The 18552-nt window shown below is 40.1% G+C and overlaps 1 protein-coding gene across 4 annotated transcripts in view; it reads left to right on the top strand.

The window, feature by feature from the left end:
* WNT7B (Wnt family member 7B) overlaps positions 1-17655 on the top strand; it is a 313390-nt gene extending 295735 nt beyond the window's left edge. For all 4 annotated transcript variants that reach the window (XM_073650073.1, XM_073650074.1, XM_073650072.1 and 1 more), the window contains exons 3-4: positions 6830-7101; positions 16297-17655. In XM_073650073.1, the coding sequence (XP_073506174.1) occupies positions 6830-7101; positions 16297-16776 (752 nt within the window). In that variant the 3' untranslated portion in view covers positions 16777-17655. The remainder of the gene's footprint in view (positions 1-6829; positions 7102-16296) is intronic.
* Positions 17656-18552: the final 897 nt, after the last annotated feature.

Here is an 18552-nt window from a genome sequence, read left to right as displayed (position 1 = left end):
TGGGAATATCTTGTTAAAGGGGACCTTGCTTAGAAAAAAAATGTTTATGTATTAGCTATAGTGAAGAATGGATGGTTACAAAAAAAAAATCATCTCTCTTCAGGTTCTGTCCTACATACAGTGCAATACTTAATGCCTCCTGCGGAGGTGCTGTAGCAAAATTGAACATTTCCAAGTTTGGAAATTACAGCTGATTTCTGCGAGTTCCAATATTGACCTTGTCAATATTGCAGTAAACAACCTCCTACCTGCCAGTGTCACTAGTTCTTTTTTTGATTAGCCAGCCTGGCGCGACGTCATAATTTTGGCATTACGCACACACAGCGTAGTGCCAAGCTAGCTTATTAAAAGAGGAAACGCGAATATCGGTAGGTGGACAGTGGCTCGCAGGGCTCTCGTCCAATGGCCGAATCGATTCGCTCATCTCTAGCAATCTGGTTTGACCAACTAGATCTGCCATGATCATCTCATTGCCAGAGCGACCTCCTTTAACTATGCTTGGGCCACTAAAGACTAAATACAAGGCATTAACAAATGCTAAAATCCCACTGCCCATGAAAGGGGCTCCATCCGTCTCGGCACTCCCCATTTTACTATATATTATGTTAAGATGGCCAGCACTCAAGTAGTTAAGGGTAACTTTTTGTGAAAAATGCCAAGTGATCACTTTGTATTAAGAAATATATTGAAGACTTTGCTGCTGTTGGCACAAGAGCTCCTGGTGCCACTTCCTTTCTTAAATATCTGTGATTATAGGAAAATCATTGTGTATTAGCTTTGCCGCTCCAGCACAGTACGGTTTCCAGCTGATAACCACAAGTTACATTATCATGTCTGGACGGCTCAGACATTCTTAATTTTTTTTTTACTACTGTCAAAAATTGAGGATAATTCTATAAGTTAGCATTAAAAAAAGATTCCCTCTAAAATCCAAAAATCGGCAGAAATGAAAAATCTAAAACGGAGCCATCCTCTTCGGTCAAAATTAAAAAAAAATAAATAAAATTTTGTTATTTCTTATATTTCTGACAAATCTGGATGAAAATCAATAAGGTGGATATTCTAACTCTTGATATGTCTCTGGACAGAGCGGGACAAAGTTGTTCAAAATGTTTCTCTGAATATAGACATGGGTTGTCCAAATGAAATAACCCCTTAAAAATGCACTTATTAGGGATCAAAATAAGAACTAAAATACATTACCTAATCTACAACTTTCCAATGTTCTCTGACCATCCGACTACTGCAACCCGAAAAATGTTCATGCCCCCACAGAATCAAACTGTATCACAGATATGGGCCATTAGCTCCATGGTGGAGTCGTAAGAAGATGTAGAGGAGTCTAAGATATTTTGGATTCTATCTTTATAGGTTGGAAAAGACCAGGAGTTGTTATTTTATACAAGCCAATTAGACGTATCCTCATTTTTTTTTTATTACTCTCCTCCTACTCATGCAGTTTCACAAGGGAGAAATTGCAGCTACACCTCCCTCCTATCCCCTCCTCAAGTCTTTTTATAGTTTTAATCTAGGTGAGTCTTTTTTTCATAACTGAAGATGTGCCTATTATTTACACAGAAATGGGAATGATAGGCTGCTAGAAAGTGATAAAAATTCCACTTGCCCTTAATATTAAATTACAGAATTAGATTTATTCACATATACTACTGTTTTATTTAAAAAAATTATACAGATTAGCACAGTTTATTTAATGATTGTGTGTTTTACTTGTAGTGAAATTGACATATAGGCAATTAGGAGTAAAATTCAAGGGGATGGTAATGGGGTCAAACCTCACCCCTTGAGGAAGGTAAGTGTAGGACAATGTCCACTTTTATAGCTCACTTTTATGTGCCAATATTATGCAATCCCTTCTTGTAAGAGAGGTCTTCAAGAGTTAATGGATGTTTCTGCATGACGGAGTTTACGGCACTTGAATAGTTCAGAACTCCAGATTCAATCCTGACGTGATGGATGTTGTCTCACATCAACACCTCATCTGTGGCTTTCAAAGAAATCTTCTCAGGAGCAGTGGTGCCTGTGATCCTAATTAGCTCCATAGCCTTCTCCAATACATGACATCATAACAGCCAATCCTGGCCTCTACCTTCAAGCTCCTTCCCTCAGATATGCTCTCTAGAGCATGCAAGAAAGGTCTTAGTGGTTGATGGTCCTTAATGTTTCTGAGATGTGTGCTGCACATGATGTATTAGTGCTGATTTTCAGCTTTTACAAGCTGTTGAAATGACACATGTAGTTGCAAGGAAGGACAGGTCGACACTCCTAAACTAATGGGAGTCATACCCTTCCTGGCATCGTGGTACCTTCTTGGGAAATTTGGAGGAAACATAAGTCCACAAAGCCTAAAATCCTTTTACACAAAATATTCCAAATTTAGTATTTTATGGATTTTTTTTTAGAACGTTATCACTTCCTCCATCATATTTTAAGAAGACAAATTCTAGAAAAAAAAGATTCCCATTTCTAGGAGAAGAAAGTTTGAATTTGGAGTCCACTATCTGTTGATTTTTATTACTTTATGATATGCCATATAAGACATTTCCTCTTCCTGTTACCGTGACTTGTTTTTAGTTCTTGGTCAGTTTACTCTCTTACCTACAATACTATTTTTCGTAGGATTGTTCACCAAGTGGACCAAGGAAGAGATGATGTTTATGTAAATTTGGGGGACATACTGGACAGTTTAGGCTCATTACACCGTTAACAGAGCGAGTAGATTTCACATGTCGACACAGTTTTGGATTGTATCGGTTGAAGGGGCGCGAAAAAGTGTGCCAAGTGGATAAAAATGGCTAACATTTTTGGCATATTAGATACTTTTCTCTCCTTTATACACCAACTCATGCCTGGTAGACTAATATTTTACTCTACAGTTTGTGCACATTTTTGAAAAATTTACTGTACCAATTCTTCACATACCCAATTCAAAAGTAATTAGGATCTTTTTGGAACAGTACTAAATACTCCACATTTTTTATGACAAAATTCTTGCACATGGGGGCAAAGTTTTCAATGTATATATCTTTTTGGGTTGAATGGCAAGTTTATGAAGCCCGCATGTGAGGGCATATGTGAATGTGTTTTGGCGAAAAGGAGGTTCAGGGTTGTGCAGAGTGTGACTTTTTACACCACTTTCCATGCCGCATAGAACTATCGTCAACTTTTTTTTTTCGATCTTTCCCCATTTATCTAATTTGGTTTCCAACTTGTCAACGGAAAATGTGTTGTTGTTTTTTTTATAATGTGGGCATGCTAGATTAATAGAAATTTTTGAGTGTAGTCATGTTGCAAATATGTGTGTGTTTTGGTTGCAGACTTCTCTGAATTTTATTCGTACTCGCTTCTACAGCCAGGATTTTGCCACTTTTGAATCCTGAATGGGGTTTTCGAGAGAACGTCTGAAGACTGCCAGGGCATGTTTAACATTTCTGTAATACCAAAGTCATCTTTTTATATTTAACATTTGATGAGGAGTGGTGAGGAGGAATCATGGAAACTAATGTATAATAAACTATGAAAAAAATGCATGCAGTCAGTCATCGACTTTACCCAGAATTCCTGGCACGAGCAGCCGACTGTCAGACCTTGGCTCGTACCATCAAATGATTAGAAAACTGAGCCTCTATGTATAAATGTTTAAATGTTTTCTTCCACTCCTTGGATTTGACATGGGTAATTCGGTAGGCGCAGGATGGTACTGAAAATTGTTACGGACGTAAAGGAATCGCTGTATATTTTCAATGGAATTGATATGCTAAAAAACAGAGCAAAAATAATATTTCAAACTAAACTCAAAAGGATTTGCTACACCTCTCATGACCAATAGTCATTAAGTTCTCACCATTATATATATGAGCAAAGTGGACCTTTAGCCTATTTAGGGACCTCTGTTGACTCTCTGGTCGTCCAATCTCCTTCCTAGTCTCAAAGCGTCGCTTGTGGTATTAATTGGTACTGTTAATTAGCACTGTATGGTACTACTATGTAAGCACTGAAATACAGTATTTTGTGGAAACAGAATGATACGGTCATTTGGTACTATATGAAAGTATTGCTATAGCCTTGCTATAGCCTACTAGGACATGGAGGGACACTTTTATGGCCAAGGTCTATTTGCTATTTTCCCAATTGTAAAGAATTGTGGATATGTCATATCCTTTCCAAAATGTCTGATAGATACCATTCCCACGTGTTAGAAAAGCACCCATGTCGAGAATGACTCTGTCCTGTCTTGGACGTTCCTGTATTCCCCAAAGAACAGAATGGATTGGTTCGGTGTAGAGAAGCCAACTATTCTTTCTTCATTTATCGTTACCACCTCGGTAGGTGGGACAGGGATTGGGAGACTAAAGACTACTCCAAGACCCAAGAGTCTTACCAGCCCATGGTAGGTGGGGGGAACTATTAAAGACTTTATATTGGGGTCCATGAGCTTTAGATAACTTTTCACGTTAGGACAACCCAAAACCTAAGGAGTAACCTAAAGGTCATTTGCCCGGATGCCAATTCTGTCCCAACTTCGATGTCACGAGAGGTCGAACCTAACTGTTTACGTTTACAAAAGTCAATTCTAGTCTAGGTCCGCTTTATTTTTTTAAGAGTTCTCTTAAATTTCTTGAATATTTTCCCTATACACGACAGGTTCCCTTTAATCCGCCATGCATTTTACAACAATGTATTAGTGGCCCCGTATGACACATTGCATATATCGGTGTTTATGTTGGTCTGCGTAGACAAAGAATGTGCCCTAATGACAGTGACAGACTCGTCTCTTTCAGATGTTCTTACATGACAGTGACATTACGTACCTTTCAAGTCATAGAGGAATGAAAAGGATTTTAGATATTCATTGTGCGTAAATACTCTCACTCAGGAATCTGAACCTAGATGTTTTGCTACTCATCCTGTCAGATTGTAAAAGTTAGTCCTAGCAAAGTGGGACTTGAACCCATAACGTATCGTGGAGATACACCTTTCAGTTTCTATAGTTTTGGTTGAGGTTGAACCTTGGATTTCTCTTGAATCCATGAAAATGGATTGTTTGGATGGAGTTGTTATAAAGTGAGTGTTTTCTGCAAATGGTGCTAAGGTGGTGGAAATAACAAATGCCAATATAGTGATACACCTTTCAGTTTCTATAGTTTTGGTTGAGGTTGAACCTTGGATTTCTCTTGAATCCATGAAAATGGATTGTTTGGATGGAGTTGTTATAAAGTGAGTGTTTTCTGCAAATGGTGCTAAGGTGGTGGAAATAACAAATGCCAATATAGTGGAATATGATGGTGACCATCCGCTCCAGGAATGGTCATCCTAGGTACTGTGTACACTCATAGATTATGATAAACGGGTTGCCCCAGCAATAACAATGATGGTGGGGTGGTGTCTACCAGCTCTAGGAATGGTCACCCTATACGTACACTTCCAGCCGATAAGGTGGTAGCCCCAGAAAATGCCAGATGGTGGAGTGGTGTCTACCAACTACAGGAATGGACACCCCATGTGTACACTTGTAAAACATGAATATTTGGTGGCCCCAGTAAGTACAAAGATGGTGGAGTGATGTCTATCAGCTCCAAGAATGGACACGATACAACGATAAGGTAGTGGCCTCGACAACTGCAAAGATGGTGGGGTGGCGTCTAACAGCTGCATGAGTAGATACTTTTACATCCATTACCGAATTCGCTCCTTCTGCCTCTACATCTGTTGCTAGGCGGTGCCACACCTTTATAGCGGATAACAAGGGTGCCATTCGTTCAGGGAGCTTGTAGGTTAATATCTGAGCATTATCATCTTATCAGCTCTCTGCTCTCATCCTTGGGCAAGGCTATTTAAACTCCCAGCAGTCTGTTTCTCATTGCCAGTTATAGGTTTAACTTATGTTGGTTCATGCCCAGCTTCCCAGCTCTTATTTGCAGAGCTTGTTTATTCCAGTCCTTGAACACAGCTTGTGTTTTGACCATCTGACGGCCTCTCAGTTTTGTTCCTGATGTTGACCTCCTGGTTCTGACACAACTTTCTGACTATTCTCTGCCAGCCTGCTCCACTGGCCAGCAGCCACTCTGTGAACTCAACTCAGGGGGTCTTGTGCATGCCTAGACCCATGTATAGGGATTGAAGGGTGAAGGTCAAGGTTCCCCTGGGACCTGTTAGAGTGGTTGCACAAAGTCTGTCCGTGAAAGCCATATGAAGAGCTGCCAGCCTTTTACTGACAGTGCTTTGTTAAGAATACAATACGTGCACACTCCTAAACAATAAGGTGGCAGCCCTAACAAGTGTAATTGTAAAGATGGGCTGATGTATATAAGCTCCAGGAATATACATCCTATGTGTAAGCTACTAGATAATGATAAAGTGGTGGTCACAGCAAGTACAACGACGATGGGGTTGTATCTACACCCTAGACAATTTATAAAATGTTATCTGCAGCACGTCCAAAGATGGTAAGGTAGTGTCTTCTGGCTTCCGAAATGGACAACCTGTGTGTACACTCCTAGACAATAATAAGGTGATGGCCCCATCAAGTGTAAATATGGTGGGGTGGTGTCTATAAGCTCCAGGAATAGGCATTGTATGGGTACACACCTAGCGGCTGGTAAGGTGGTGGCACCAGCAAGCGCAAAGATGGTGAGATAGTATCTATCAGATTCAGGATAGACACACTATGCACTGTGTACAGTCCTAGGCGATGACGCCTGAGGATAACTTACCTGAATTTGAGAAGAATGGTTTACAGGACTGAGCTTGTATTATTTTGTATAATTATTAATTCCTATGTTCATGAAGCTTTTGTGCTTTGTCTCTGTAGGTAGCAGGGAAGCCGCCTTCACCTATGCCATCACTGCCGCTGGTGTAGCACATGCTGTGACCTCCGCCTGCAGCCAAGGAAATTTCAGTAACTGTGGCTGTGACCGAGAGAAGCAAGGCTACTACAATCAGGAGGAAGGCTGGAAATGGGGAGGATGTTCTGCCGACATCAAATATGGCATTGAATTCTCCAGGAAGTTTGTGGATGCCAGAGAAATAAGAAAGAGTGCCCGGCGGCTCATGAACCTTCACAATAACGAAGCTGGAAGAAAGGTATTCTAGATCAGGGTAAACAAGTCAGATTTATTGGTCGATGATACGAGGGAACTTTTCGCCATCTACTCAGATACATAGCTGCATAAGTTGAAAAAAGACCTAGGTCCATCAAGTTCAACGTTCCTCCACCAATTGTCAGTGCCTCAAAAATTTTATACCTTACATACCCCTCCTTTGACTTATGCCTCGGTGCACCTCTTGAGTAACCTGGTAAGACCTCCTTCTCACTTATGAGGTATTCCTCTATGTTCTAGAAGAACATGCAACAGCTGTCCCACATGGATTGGGTACAGACAAATTTGCCAACCATCCTGGAACAATTGGGAGGTTAGTGGAAAAAGGAGAGACCTCCCAAACTTCAGTCAAGTTCGTTAACCTAGTAGAAAGCAGGTTTCCAAAGCTTTGGCGGCCCCCCAATGCATGTCCAGGGGGTGAGATTGGCAATGGTCTGAAAAGAGGGAGTGACTATATGGACAAATTTAGGCAACTGGCAAAGCTTTACAATCACTTGTCTCCTGGATGGCCATGCTAAAAAGTTGGCAAGTATGGATACATATTACTAAGTTGCCCTTCCATTCTGTCTACAGCCTCTTTAGATAGTGGACTCTCCCATATAATAGTTGGCAACACGTGTATACAGTTACTGGCAGCCAGCCCTGTCTGTCACAGAGAAAAGTAATATAATTCAATATTAATAATAATAAAAATTGGAGTGGTTACGGCCCAGAATTTATTTATTTGGTTTACACAGTTTGTTTCCTGGTTAATATTTGTGGCATTATTAACAATAAACTATGGGGCCATTACACCGCGGTCTGATAGAAGTTAGCTTTCGCTGACTCCGCTTGGCTTAAACAATTACAGAGTTCAGCTGAAAAAAAGCTGCACGTCCATCAAGTTCAACTAGAGCCGTAACTTGAAACTTCTAGGCCCCAATGTAAAAATCTGTAACGGGTCCCGATTCAAACAAACATTCTCAGGAGATAAAAATCGTATTCTTTCACGTCGTAAACAATTCTATTCCGAGTTTGTTTAGTTCTATCTCAAGCACGTCTCATGGGAACCCACCACCAGGGTTGGACTGGCACCCCGGATTGCTGGACAATCTTCCGGTGGACCCAAAAATAATATGATCCAAATAAAACATCATCCCAAAGGTCCACCAAAAGTCAACCCCATTTGAAGATGACTACTGTGCCAATCACTTGCGGCTGCCGTCTATTTCTTTTGAGATGATTCACAAATAACCTATTAGATTTTATTACCACCATGGATATAGACGATGGTGGCCCCTCAGAATCCTTTCTCACAGAATTGAAGTCCAACCATTTACCTTCTCCACTTGGCGCAAACTTTTTGAGGCTTCTTAGTATGAAGACATACATCTCTGCCTTCATATTGGCAGATTTGAGGTACCAGACCCTGGCAGCCATATTGGTTGCCATTCATATATCAATAAGTAAATCTCATAAAGAGATAAGGAGTGTGACACTAGGTCCAAAGTCGGGCAACAAAGATCAAATTCAGGAACATAGAGAGCAGAGCAAGAGCACACCATTTGAACAAAGCTGCCCGACTTTGAACCTTCCCTTTGACCATCCATTTGCCTTGCCCTTTTCTCTTGATCCGCTACCTTCCCAGAATTCTGACCTCGGATTGTGACCTGACTATGCCTTTGCCTTACCCCTTTGTATATGAAGAGCACTCTTGGTATCTGACCAGGACCTCTTGACTACGCAAGTCTCACGGCTTTCCATGAGTAGTGACTAGCATCACATTCCCCTATTGGTATCGGAACCCGGACCTTTTGACTACCCAAGCCTCACGGCTTGTCCATAAGTAGTAATTAGACTCACAAGGAGCCGGAACAGTGGACCCCATTTTTATAACAAAAAATTGGGTATATGAAAATAGGTTTTCTGTACTGGACAACACCTTTAAGAACCCAGCTGATCTTTGTAAATCAAATGATTTTGTCTCAAGCCAAAACGACCACCCAGATCTGACCCCTTTGACCTCTAACCTCCAACTACAAGACCTAACTCCATGGTCAGGAAAGGGGTTAATGACTTAAGTATCCCTCTAAAAATGTCCGACAGGGCTCTGTGGGTGTGAAAGGTGAAGTAGAGTTGTAAATAGTGCACAGAGAATGCCAATCATTTGCCTAGAGCAGCAGCCGCATCTTCTGAAAGAGCCACACAATTACTGTTGTGACGGTGTAGACCTGTCACCGAAACAATGGCTCGTTACTCAGCGAGGCAGTAGAGACGTAGTGTGATGGGTTTGGACAGGGGAATTTACACCTTGGCCTTGTTTTGCTCCTGTGTGCAGAATGTGCCCGCTCTGACCCCATAGCTTAGTGAAATGGAGTTGATGAACTTGTGACAGTCATGATGGTGGAAAGGTCAAGACATAGGTACTTACTCTCCTGGTGGAGGTCTAGCCGGAACAGCAATGCCTTCTGGGAAAAATTATGCATATTAAAATCTGTTAATACTCTCTAAGTCAATATCTGACCCTTTTACCGAGTGTTTTGTTCCTAAATAACCTGGCACTTTTTAAAGCGGTGATGTAACAGCCCTATTTTTCCACACTTTTTGTGACACATAGAACCGTTTTTATTTTTTAAACTTATTATTTTTTGTTTAGAAAACCCATTTTAATTTTTTAAACTTTATTTTTTTAGACTTTTTTTTTTTTTTTTTTTATAACTGAGACATCTATAGGAACCGTCATGACAGTGGCAAGTGACGATCACGTGGAACTGGCACTGCTTTGTTTTAAAAAAATGTTGTGACAGAGTTGTTTGTTTGGTTTTTAATAATTTTTATATAGAAATTTTGTTTTATTATGGATGGAATGTAAAAAAATATATATTTTTTAATTGAGTAGATGGTGCTTTTTGCTTTTTTTGGGGGGGATTTGTTAACTTTGTATTTTATATTGTTTTGTTTTATAATTTTTGTATATCATTTCTGTTTTTTGGGGGGGATTTGTTAGCTTTGTATTATATATATTTTTTGTTTGTTTTGTTATATCATTTTTATATAAAATTCTTGTTTTATTAAGGGTGGAATGTACAAAATAGTATATTTTTTAATTTGGCAGATGGTGCTTTTTCTTTTTTTGGGGGGGTTGTTAGCTTTGTATTTTATATAATATATATTTTTATAATTTTTTATATAAAAATCTTGTTTTATTAGGGGTGGAATGTACAAAAAATATATTTTTTTTTAATTGAGTAGATGGTGTTTTTTGCTTTTTGGGGGGATTTGTTTGCTTTGTATTTTATATTCTTTGTTTTGTTTTATCATTTTGATATAAAATTCGTGTTTTATTAGGTGTGGAATGTACAAAAAAAATATTATTTTTTAATTGAGTAGATGTTTTTTTTTTTTTTTGTTAGCTTTGTATTTTTTTTTTTTCATTTTTTATGTATATGGCCCCACTCCCACACAAGTATTAGATATGACACATGGTAGGTGTGACGGCCCCGTTACAGATTGAGACCCAAGTTTTTCGAGTTACGCCTTTGAACGCCGCCATCGGAGAACTCTCTGGTGCGCCGTTGGACTAGTCCGACCCTGTCTACTTGCCGTCTTTCCGCCATAAATCAGCCTAGCTATAATTCAGACTGTGGAATCTGTAAACTGTGATCTCCACTTGTCCTATAAAACGTCTCGTGAAATTTTTTATTACTTATATTTCTTAGGTGGCATTTCTCTCAACATAGGCCTAAGGCGTTTCCACCTGCCCTGGCGCTACCTGCCGTCATCCAAATTTATAGAACCCTTGACAAGTCCTTACCCAAAACTGCAGCCCCCGCTGACAAGTACCTGCCTGAATAGACCGCAGGCCGTTAATAATGCCTGTATGATTACAATAGAAGGTGTCTGGATATTTGTAAAATGTATAATTATCCGGAGCAGCTCGCCCGGCTGAATTCTGCATAGAATTCCTCGCATACATGTCATTTTTTATTAGTCGAGGGCTGAGCTCATAATAATGGTGATTGACATGTAGCAGAAGGCTGTTATTTTATGTCTGCTAGGCACATACAAAAGGCCGTGTAAATTCTGCTGCAGTCAACATCTGTTACAGGAATGTGCTCCCTCCTTCCTCCCCAAATGATCAGGGCGGCCAAAAACAAATAAGCAGGTACAGTAAGATGTTGCCAGGCAAACCGGGAGGTAGGTATAAAATCTCAGCTTTGCTTTGGGAAATGTAAAAAAAAAAAAAAAAAAATAGTGAAAAAAAAAGCTATCAGCAGGTGTTTGATTTTCCTACAGCACCTCCGCAGGGGAAATGAAGCATTACATGTTTGGCTTTTCAAGTAGTATATGGAAGTAATGAGTATTCCGGAGAGAGACATGAACTTTGTAGCCGATTCCCATTCTAGTTTTTTGATTGAGGGAACCCTTTATTAACACAGGGTGCCCAAATTACTAAATATCAGTGGTACAATTATCATCCAAATTAAATAATTATTTTTATTGACTTTAAAGATTTTCCCAAATCGCTATTTATCCTTATCTATAGATAGATAGATATATATATATATATATATATATATATATATAATCTATCAGTACAGACCAAAAGTTTGGACACACCTTCTCATTTAAAGATTTTTCTGTATTTTCATGACTATGAAAATTGTACATTCACACTGAAGGCATCAAAACTATGAATTAACACATGTGGAATTATATACTTAACAAAAAAGTGTGAAACAACTGAAAATATGTCTTATATTCTAAGTTCTTCAAAGTAGCCACCTTTTGCTTTGATGACTGCTTTGCACACTCTTGGCATTCTCTTGATGAGCTTCAAGAGGTAGTCACCGGAAATGGTTTTCACTTCACAGGTGTGCCCTGTCAGGTTTAATAAGTGGGATTTCTTGCCTTATAAATGGGGTTGGGACTATCAGTTGTGTTGTGCAGAAGTCAGGTGGATACACAGCTGATAGTCCTACTGAATAGACTGTTAGAATTTGTATTATGGCAAGAAAAAAGCAGCTAAGTAAAGAAAAATGAGTGGCCATCATTACTTTAAGAGATGAAGGTCAGTCAGTCTGAAAAATTGGGCAAACTTTGAAAGTGTCCCCAAGTGCAGTTGCAAAAACCATCAAGCACTACAAAGAAACTGGCTCACATGAGGACCGCCCCAGGAAAGGAAGACCAAGAGTCACCTCTGCTTCTGAGGATAAGTTTATCCGAGTCACCAGCCTCAGAAATCGCAGGTTAATAGCAGCTCAGATTAGAGACCAGGTCAATGCCACACAGAGTTCTAGCAGCAGACACATCTCTTCAACAACTGTTAAGAGGAGACTTTGTGCAGCAGGCCTTCATGGGAAAATAGCTGCTAGGAAACCACTGCTAAGGACAGGCAACAAGCAGAAGAGACTTGTTTGGGCTAAAGAACACAAGGAATGGACATTAAACCAGTGGAAATCTGTGCTTTGGTCTGATGAGTCCAAATTTGAGATCTTTGGTTCCAACCACCGTGTCTTTGTGCGATGCAGAAAAGGTGAACGGATGGACTCTACATGCCTGGTTCCCACCGTGAAGCATGGAGGAGGAGGTGTGATGGTGTGGGGGTGCTTTGCTGGTGACACTGTTGGGGATTTATTCAAAATTGAAGGCATACTGAACCAGCATGGCTACCACAGCATCTTGCTGCGGCATGCTATTCCATCCGGTTTGCGTTTCGCTGGACCATCATTTACTCTTCAACAGGACAATGACCCCAAACACACCTCCAGGCTGTGTAAGGGCTATTTGACCAAGAAGGAGAGTGATGGTGTGCTACACCAGATGACCGGGCCTCCACAGTCACCAGACCTGAACCCAATTGAGATGGTTTGGGGTGAGCTGGACCGCAGAGTGAAGGCAAAAGGGCCAACAAGTGCTAATCATCTCTGGGAACTCCTTCAAGATTGTTGGAAGACCATTTACGGTGACTACCTCTTGAAGCTCATCAAGAGAATGCCAAGAGTGTGCAAAGCAGTCATCAAAGCAAAAGGTGGCTACTTTGAAGAACCTAGAATATAAGACATATTTTCAGTTGTTTCACACTTTTTTGTTAAGTATATAATTCCACATGTGTTAATTCATAGTTTTGATGCCTTCAGTGTGAATGTACAATTTTCAAAGTCATGAAAATACAGAAAAATCTTTAAATGAGAAGGTGTGTCCAAACTTTTGGTCTGTACTGTATATAGTGTATATGTACACAAACATATATATATTTATGCACATATACAGTCTGTGTTCCTCGGGGGAGGGACATGGGAGGGGCTTTCTCCAGGCCTCATTGTTGCCACCTACTAGGATTCCACACAGTGTAAGCTGCTAAGAGGAGTTGGTGAACGGAAGTAACAACCTCTCTTAGCATTTTTGTGGCTCAGAAAACTAGTTGTCACTATCCAATTTCAATCGGCTCTTATTTTAGAATATCGTTAACTTATGGTCTTATAACTTCTATAATGCTCCCCCTTTATGTACAAGAATATAATTCTGTGCAAGTAGAAAGCTGTGAAGATTTGGACGGCCTTGACAGAAGAATGAAAGATTTTTGTAAAACATTCCATATCTCTGCTTGCCGCCAGTGAACTGAAACATTAACTCTTGGATTTGAAGGCAGAAGACCAGTCCTAACCTAGCCTTTCTCACAGCACAGGGTTTGTTACAATGTATTAGTTGAAAAAAAAAAAACCTTTGTAAGCTGAGAACTGTGGGGAAAAGATTAGGATAGGAAACATTTTTTTTTCAGCTTCTAAAAAATGTGACAGCAAGCAGAGATTTGGAGTGGAATTATAGGTCTAGGTGTAGATAAGTGGCACAACTCAATACTCTAGGGCCCCAATGCAAATTCCAAAATGAGGCCACCCTCTCCTTGCTTCTTGTTCACTTTTAGTTCTTCACACCTGCTTTGTGTTTCAGTGCTGTATTTGGGCACCCGGAATGCAGTACATTAGCCTTAGGCAGAGCGGTTGGGATGGAAATGTGCCTTGTGCATTGGAGCATCGTATGTATTTCTGCATGTGAGGGCTTGATACGCGATTAATACATCTGTAGTATAAAAGAGGTCACCATATTTAATGGGTTTTCCATCTGTAATCAGGAGCCCCCTGGCAGCCGCCACTGAACCTGGTGCGCTATATAGACCTTGGCTTTAGGCCAGAGGTGGGAATTCTGCCTCCTGAGCCAAACATGGTATTGATATTCCTCACCCGGCATCACTTTCTGTGGAATCCAAATGATGAGGCTGCCAAACCGTTGGAAGTATTAGATTACGGCTTAGAAAAATCATTCTGTACCAGCTTTGTGGTTCCATCCGGGACGAACGTGCAAGTATATGATGTTGAGCAGTAGAATTAGGGCATACACAACATAGAGGAACAGGGGTATGCTAGGATTTGGCTCCTCACTTATTAGAGGGATCCACCAATTTTGATCATTGCTCGTTGTCCACCACCGATTCTGTCCAGATCTCTTGGTGGTCGTCTCTTTCCACGTAGAGAAGACCATACAATCATGTGATGGCCAATTGCCACCTCCGCTGGTTAAGTGACAAATGACTACCCTGCTTAAATATTTCCAGGTGGATCCAACTTTTATTGGTTTGACTACAATGTGCAATGTATGTGTAGGGGTTCAGCCTGATCATCCCGTGCTACTCCTGGGCATGGTACTGCAGCGCTTCCACATTAATTTTTCTAATTTGTGTTGCCTCATTTTGGGCTCACAAAGTTGGGCCTTAGGGTGGGGTGATCCCTATCATAACTGGACCCAATAGCCTGGAAACAAAAAAATTTGCACCCTAGATCCTACAATAGGCACTGTATAATTGTGTTACTTTGGCACTACATAGCGGTTTTAACACATTGGTGGGCCCAGTTCAAAAATATCTTAAGTGGACCCCTCCTCACTGTTGCCTAAAAATGTTCAGACTCTCGAAACAGAGTTGAAGCTAAGTTATCCTTCACCCAGTTTCCCACCTTTCCGAATGAAGAAATCCCTAGGATCACGGATATGCAGAATTTTTCAGGCAGGTTTACTGTTTCGGGAGTCTCTCCTTATTCTACTTGCCATTCTGGAGAGTTCGAAAGTATGCTCAAATTCCCTCCCAGTATTATTTGCTGTAAATGCCCCAATCTCAGGTTAAGGAGGAAGGGATGGGGGGGCTAAAATAAGTTATCACCTATCTACAGGATTGGTGATAACTTCTTGATCGGAGGGCTCTGACTCTGGTTCTTGCACCGATTGGCAGAGCGGGGCACTTTTATGCCCATTAAAATGGAGCAGCAGTGTGTATGCTCGACCGCCACTCCATCCATCCCTTACTGGGCTTTTCCCAGCAGAATCATAGAGAATGAATGGTGTATCGTTCGGGTGCCGCTCCATTTTGGAACAGGGATAAAAGTTCCCTGCCGAGGTCGTAAGTTTCCTATTCTGTAAATTGGTGGGGGTTCCAGCTAGAGGACCCTCACAAATCAATAAGTTATCACCTATCATTATTTATTATTTAACGGCCTTTGCTCGAACTCGAGCCATGACAACTTGATGGATGAACGCTCTGTAGGTAAATCGATCTTGCGCAAGCCTAGATAGGTCCACCAGGGTATTCTCAGCCATTATTTTGATAGCATCAGGCCATTGGGTTGCTGGTCTTCCTCTTTGAATTGTTCCTTCCATTCTTCGGACCATGATGTCCTCCAGTGATTGCTCTCTTCGTATGATGTGTCCAAAGTAGGAAAGTCATAGCTTGATGATCTTTGCTTCGAGTGATATGTCTGGCTTGATTTGTACTAAAATTGATTTGTTTGTTCTTCTTGCCATCCATGGTATTGATAACATCCTCCAGCACCACATTTTCAAGGCGTAGATTCCTCTTTTGTCTTGTTTCTTTATTGTCCAGGTTTCGAATCCATAAAGTTATCACTTACCCGATGGATAAGCGATAACTTGTTTTAACCGGACAACGCCTTTAACCATCAACACACGAGTGCCCATCATAGATGCACACACGTGTCCATTTGCACCAAGGTCAAAGCACCTGATGTAACACTGTGTGGCGCACCTTGAGTAGGGTTGGGGGCGTTAAGATAATAGGGCCACCATTGAGTTTGGACTCTATCAGCACTATATGGTTACGATCTATAATATATGTTTTTTTTCCCCCAAATAGGTTTTAGAAGAACAGATGAAGCTGGAATGTAAATGTCATGGGGTCTCGGGATCCTGCACCACCAAAACCTGTTGGAACACTTTGCCAAAATTTCGGGATATTGGATTTTTTTTAAAAGAGAAGTACAACGATGCCGTACATGTGGAAGTGGTGAGGGCCCACCGGCTACGCCAACCCACTTTTCTCACCGTCAAAAAAGTAAAAAATTACCAGAAGCCCATGGAAACGGATCTGGTGTTCATTGAGCGTTCTCCAAACTACTGCGAGGAAGACAGCAAAACGGGGAGCGTGGGGACTCAGGGTCGGCTCTGCAATCGTACCTCCCCGCATGTAGACGGTTGCGACCTCATGTGTTGCGGTCGTGGATATAACACCCACCAGTACACCAAAGTATGGCAGTGCAACTGTAAATTTCACTGGTGCTGCTTCGTCAAATGCAACACGTGCAGCGAAAGGACAGAAGTTTTTACTTGCAAGTAGAGCACGACGGTGCCCATCAACCCTTACGTTACAGGACCACTACGGCGCCATTTTGCACACTTAATTTTCTTTTTTTAAGAAAATTAGACCCTTTTGATACAGGCAGGGAAGGAATGCTTCGTTCTTTGCTGATTTCCTAGTCTACCGGGAGCATTGCACCTTTTCAGGCTGGAGGGGGTTGTTGTTGTAGATAATTTTTTTTTTAAATTATACATTTTACAAAAAAAGAAAGTCTAAAGGAAAAATGAGTGAGAGAAGTCACGACGTTATATTATGGGACTGTAGGACTGCGGAGAAGGGACCAAATAGAATAAACTATAATACAAATCTCAACTATTAGCTAAACGCGTTCAATGTGTATCACCTGCCAGTCACACTGGAATTATTCTAATGAACATAAAAATTTTATAATTATTAATTTATGTTTTTAATAGTATGAACAAATTCTGAGCACTAACGGGTAGCTTGTGTCTTAATTCCCTACTAAATGTTAAACTTATAGTTGTCTGACTTACAATGAATCTTGTATATGTTATTTTTTTTTCCATTATGTGCTACTGAGGGGTCCTAAATTTATTATTTTTTAATTATTTTTTTTTTACGTTTTTTTTTTTTTATATATTTGTGTTACAGAACAAAATAGAGTACCGCGTTGTACCAGCGCAAGTGTCGATCAATGCTACAATCGTTGCAGCAAATTGGTAGATTGACCCTCGTAGATTAATGACGACGTCCTTGTCCCTCGCCATTACTCATTCGTCTGTCCACATGAGACCTCAGCTGTTGCAGAACTTTAAGCACACCATGAATGGTATATTAAACCAACTACCTACGTACTGTACGATGTTCGGTATTTGTTCAATAAATGTTTATTTTCTAGATGTTTGGATTTAAAGGGTGAATCTTGAAATTTTTTTGTTTTTGGCAAGAAGTTTTTACGAGAACAAAAAGAATAAAATTAGTCAAACAGTATTTTTTTGTTTAAAAAAAAATTAAGAAGAATTAAAAAATAAAATAAAAAATAAATCTATGGTCTATTAGAACAACCTCCATGCTAAAAATCGAGTGGATATTAAAAAAATAAATCCTCTCTCTGTCTCAGTTTTATCTAAAAAGTCTTTAAAGAAGTAAATCAAACCCTCTACATGTTAATACCATTATGTACATCTGCCAGCACTGTTTTTATGGTCTTTTGGAACTTCTTTTGAAATAGTTTTGGTTGATCTTGGTTCCTCATGGGTGTGGCTTCTAATGTTATAGTGTTGTTTAAGTAGGCCTTTTTATAAATTAAACTACTTCAATCTGGGCCTCGAAAGCATCTAGAGAGGTAAAGCATTGAAATGACATTCAAGAAAATAAAGGATGGGAACACACTAAACAAAACAGTCATATTTTGGGTTTAAGAAAGGATCATGGCATAGGGGTTGTTTGAATTCCTGTACCGTACCCCCACCCATGAGGAACTACATTAGGTCAATTTTTCATGGAATTTTCCTTTAATTGAGATCTCATAAGGCGCACTCTTTTCCATATGAGACTAATCTGCAGTGCCCAACCACAGTAAATATATAAAAAAATGTAGATAGTTACCCTCTAGCGGTCCACATTCTTGTATTCTTGAGCATATTATATATATAAAAAAAATTCCAACATAGAGTCTTGGTTTTTCCTAGAGTACCCCTTTAACCAAGATCATTCCAAGGTCTGAAATGTGGAATCATTAGTCAGAAGACAAAGGACTTAGGTTTTAGATGTTTTACAGAAGGTTAAACATTA

This window comes from Phyllobates terribilis, unplaced genomic scaffold (assembly GCF_046119375.1).
Source record: "Phyllobates terribilis strain yellow unplaced genomic scaffold, ASM4611937v1 Scaffold_10__3_contigs__length_209671492, whole genome shotgun sequence".
Lineage (NCBI taxonomy): Eukaryota > Metazoa > Chordata > Amphibia > Anura > Dendrobatidae > Phyllobates > Phyllobates terribilis.
Note: the sequence above shows the minus strand (reverse complement) of the source record. Positions and strands in the feature narration are given on the sequence as shown.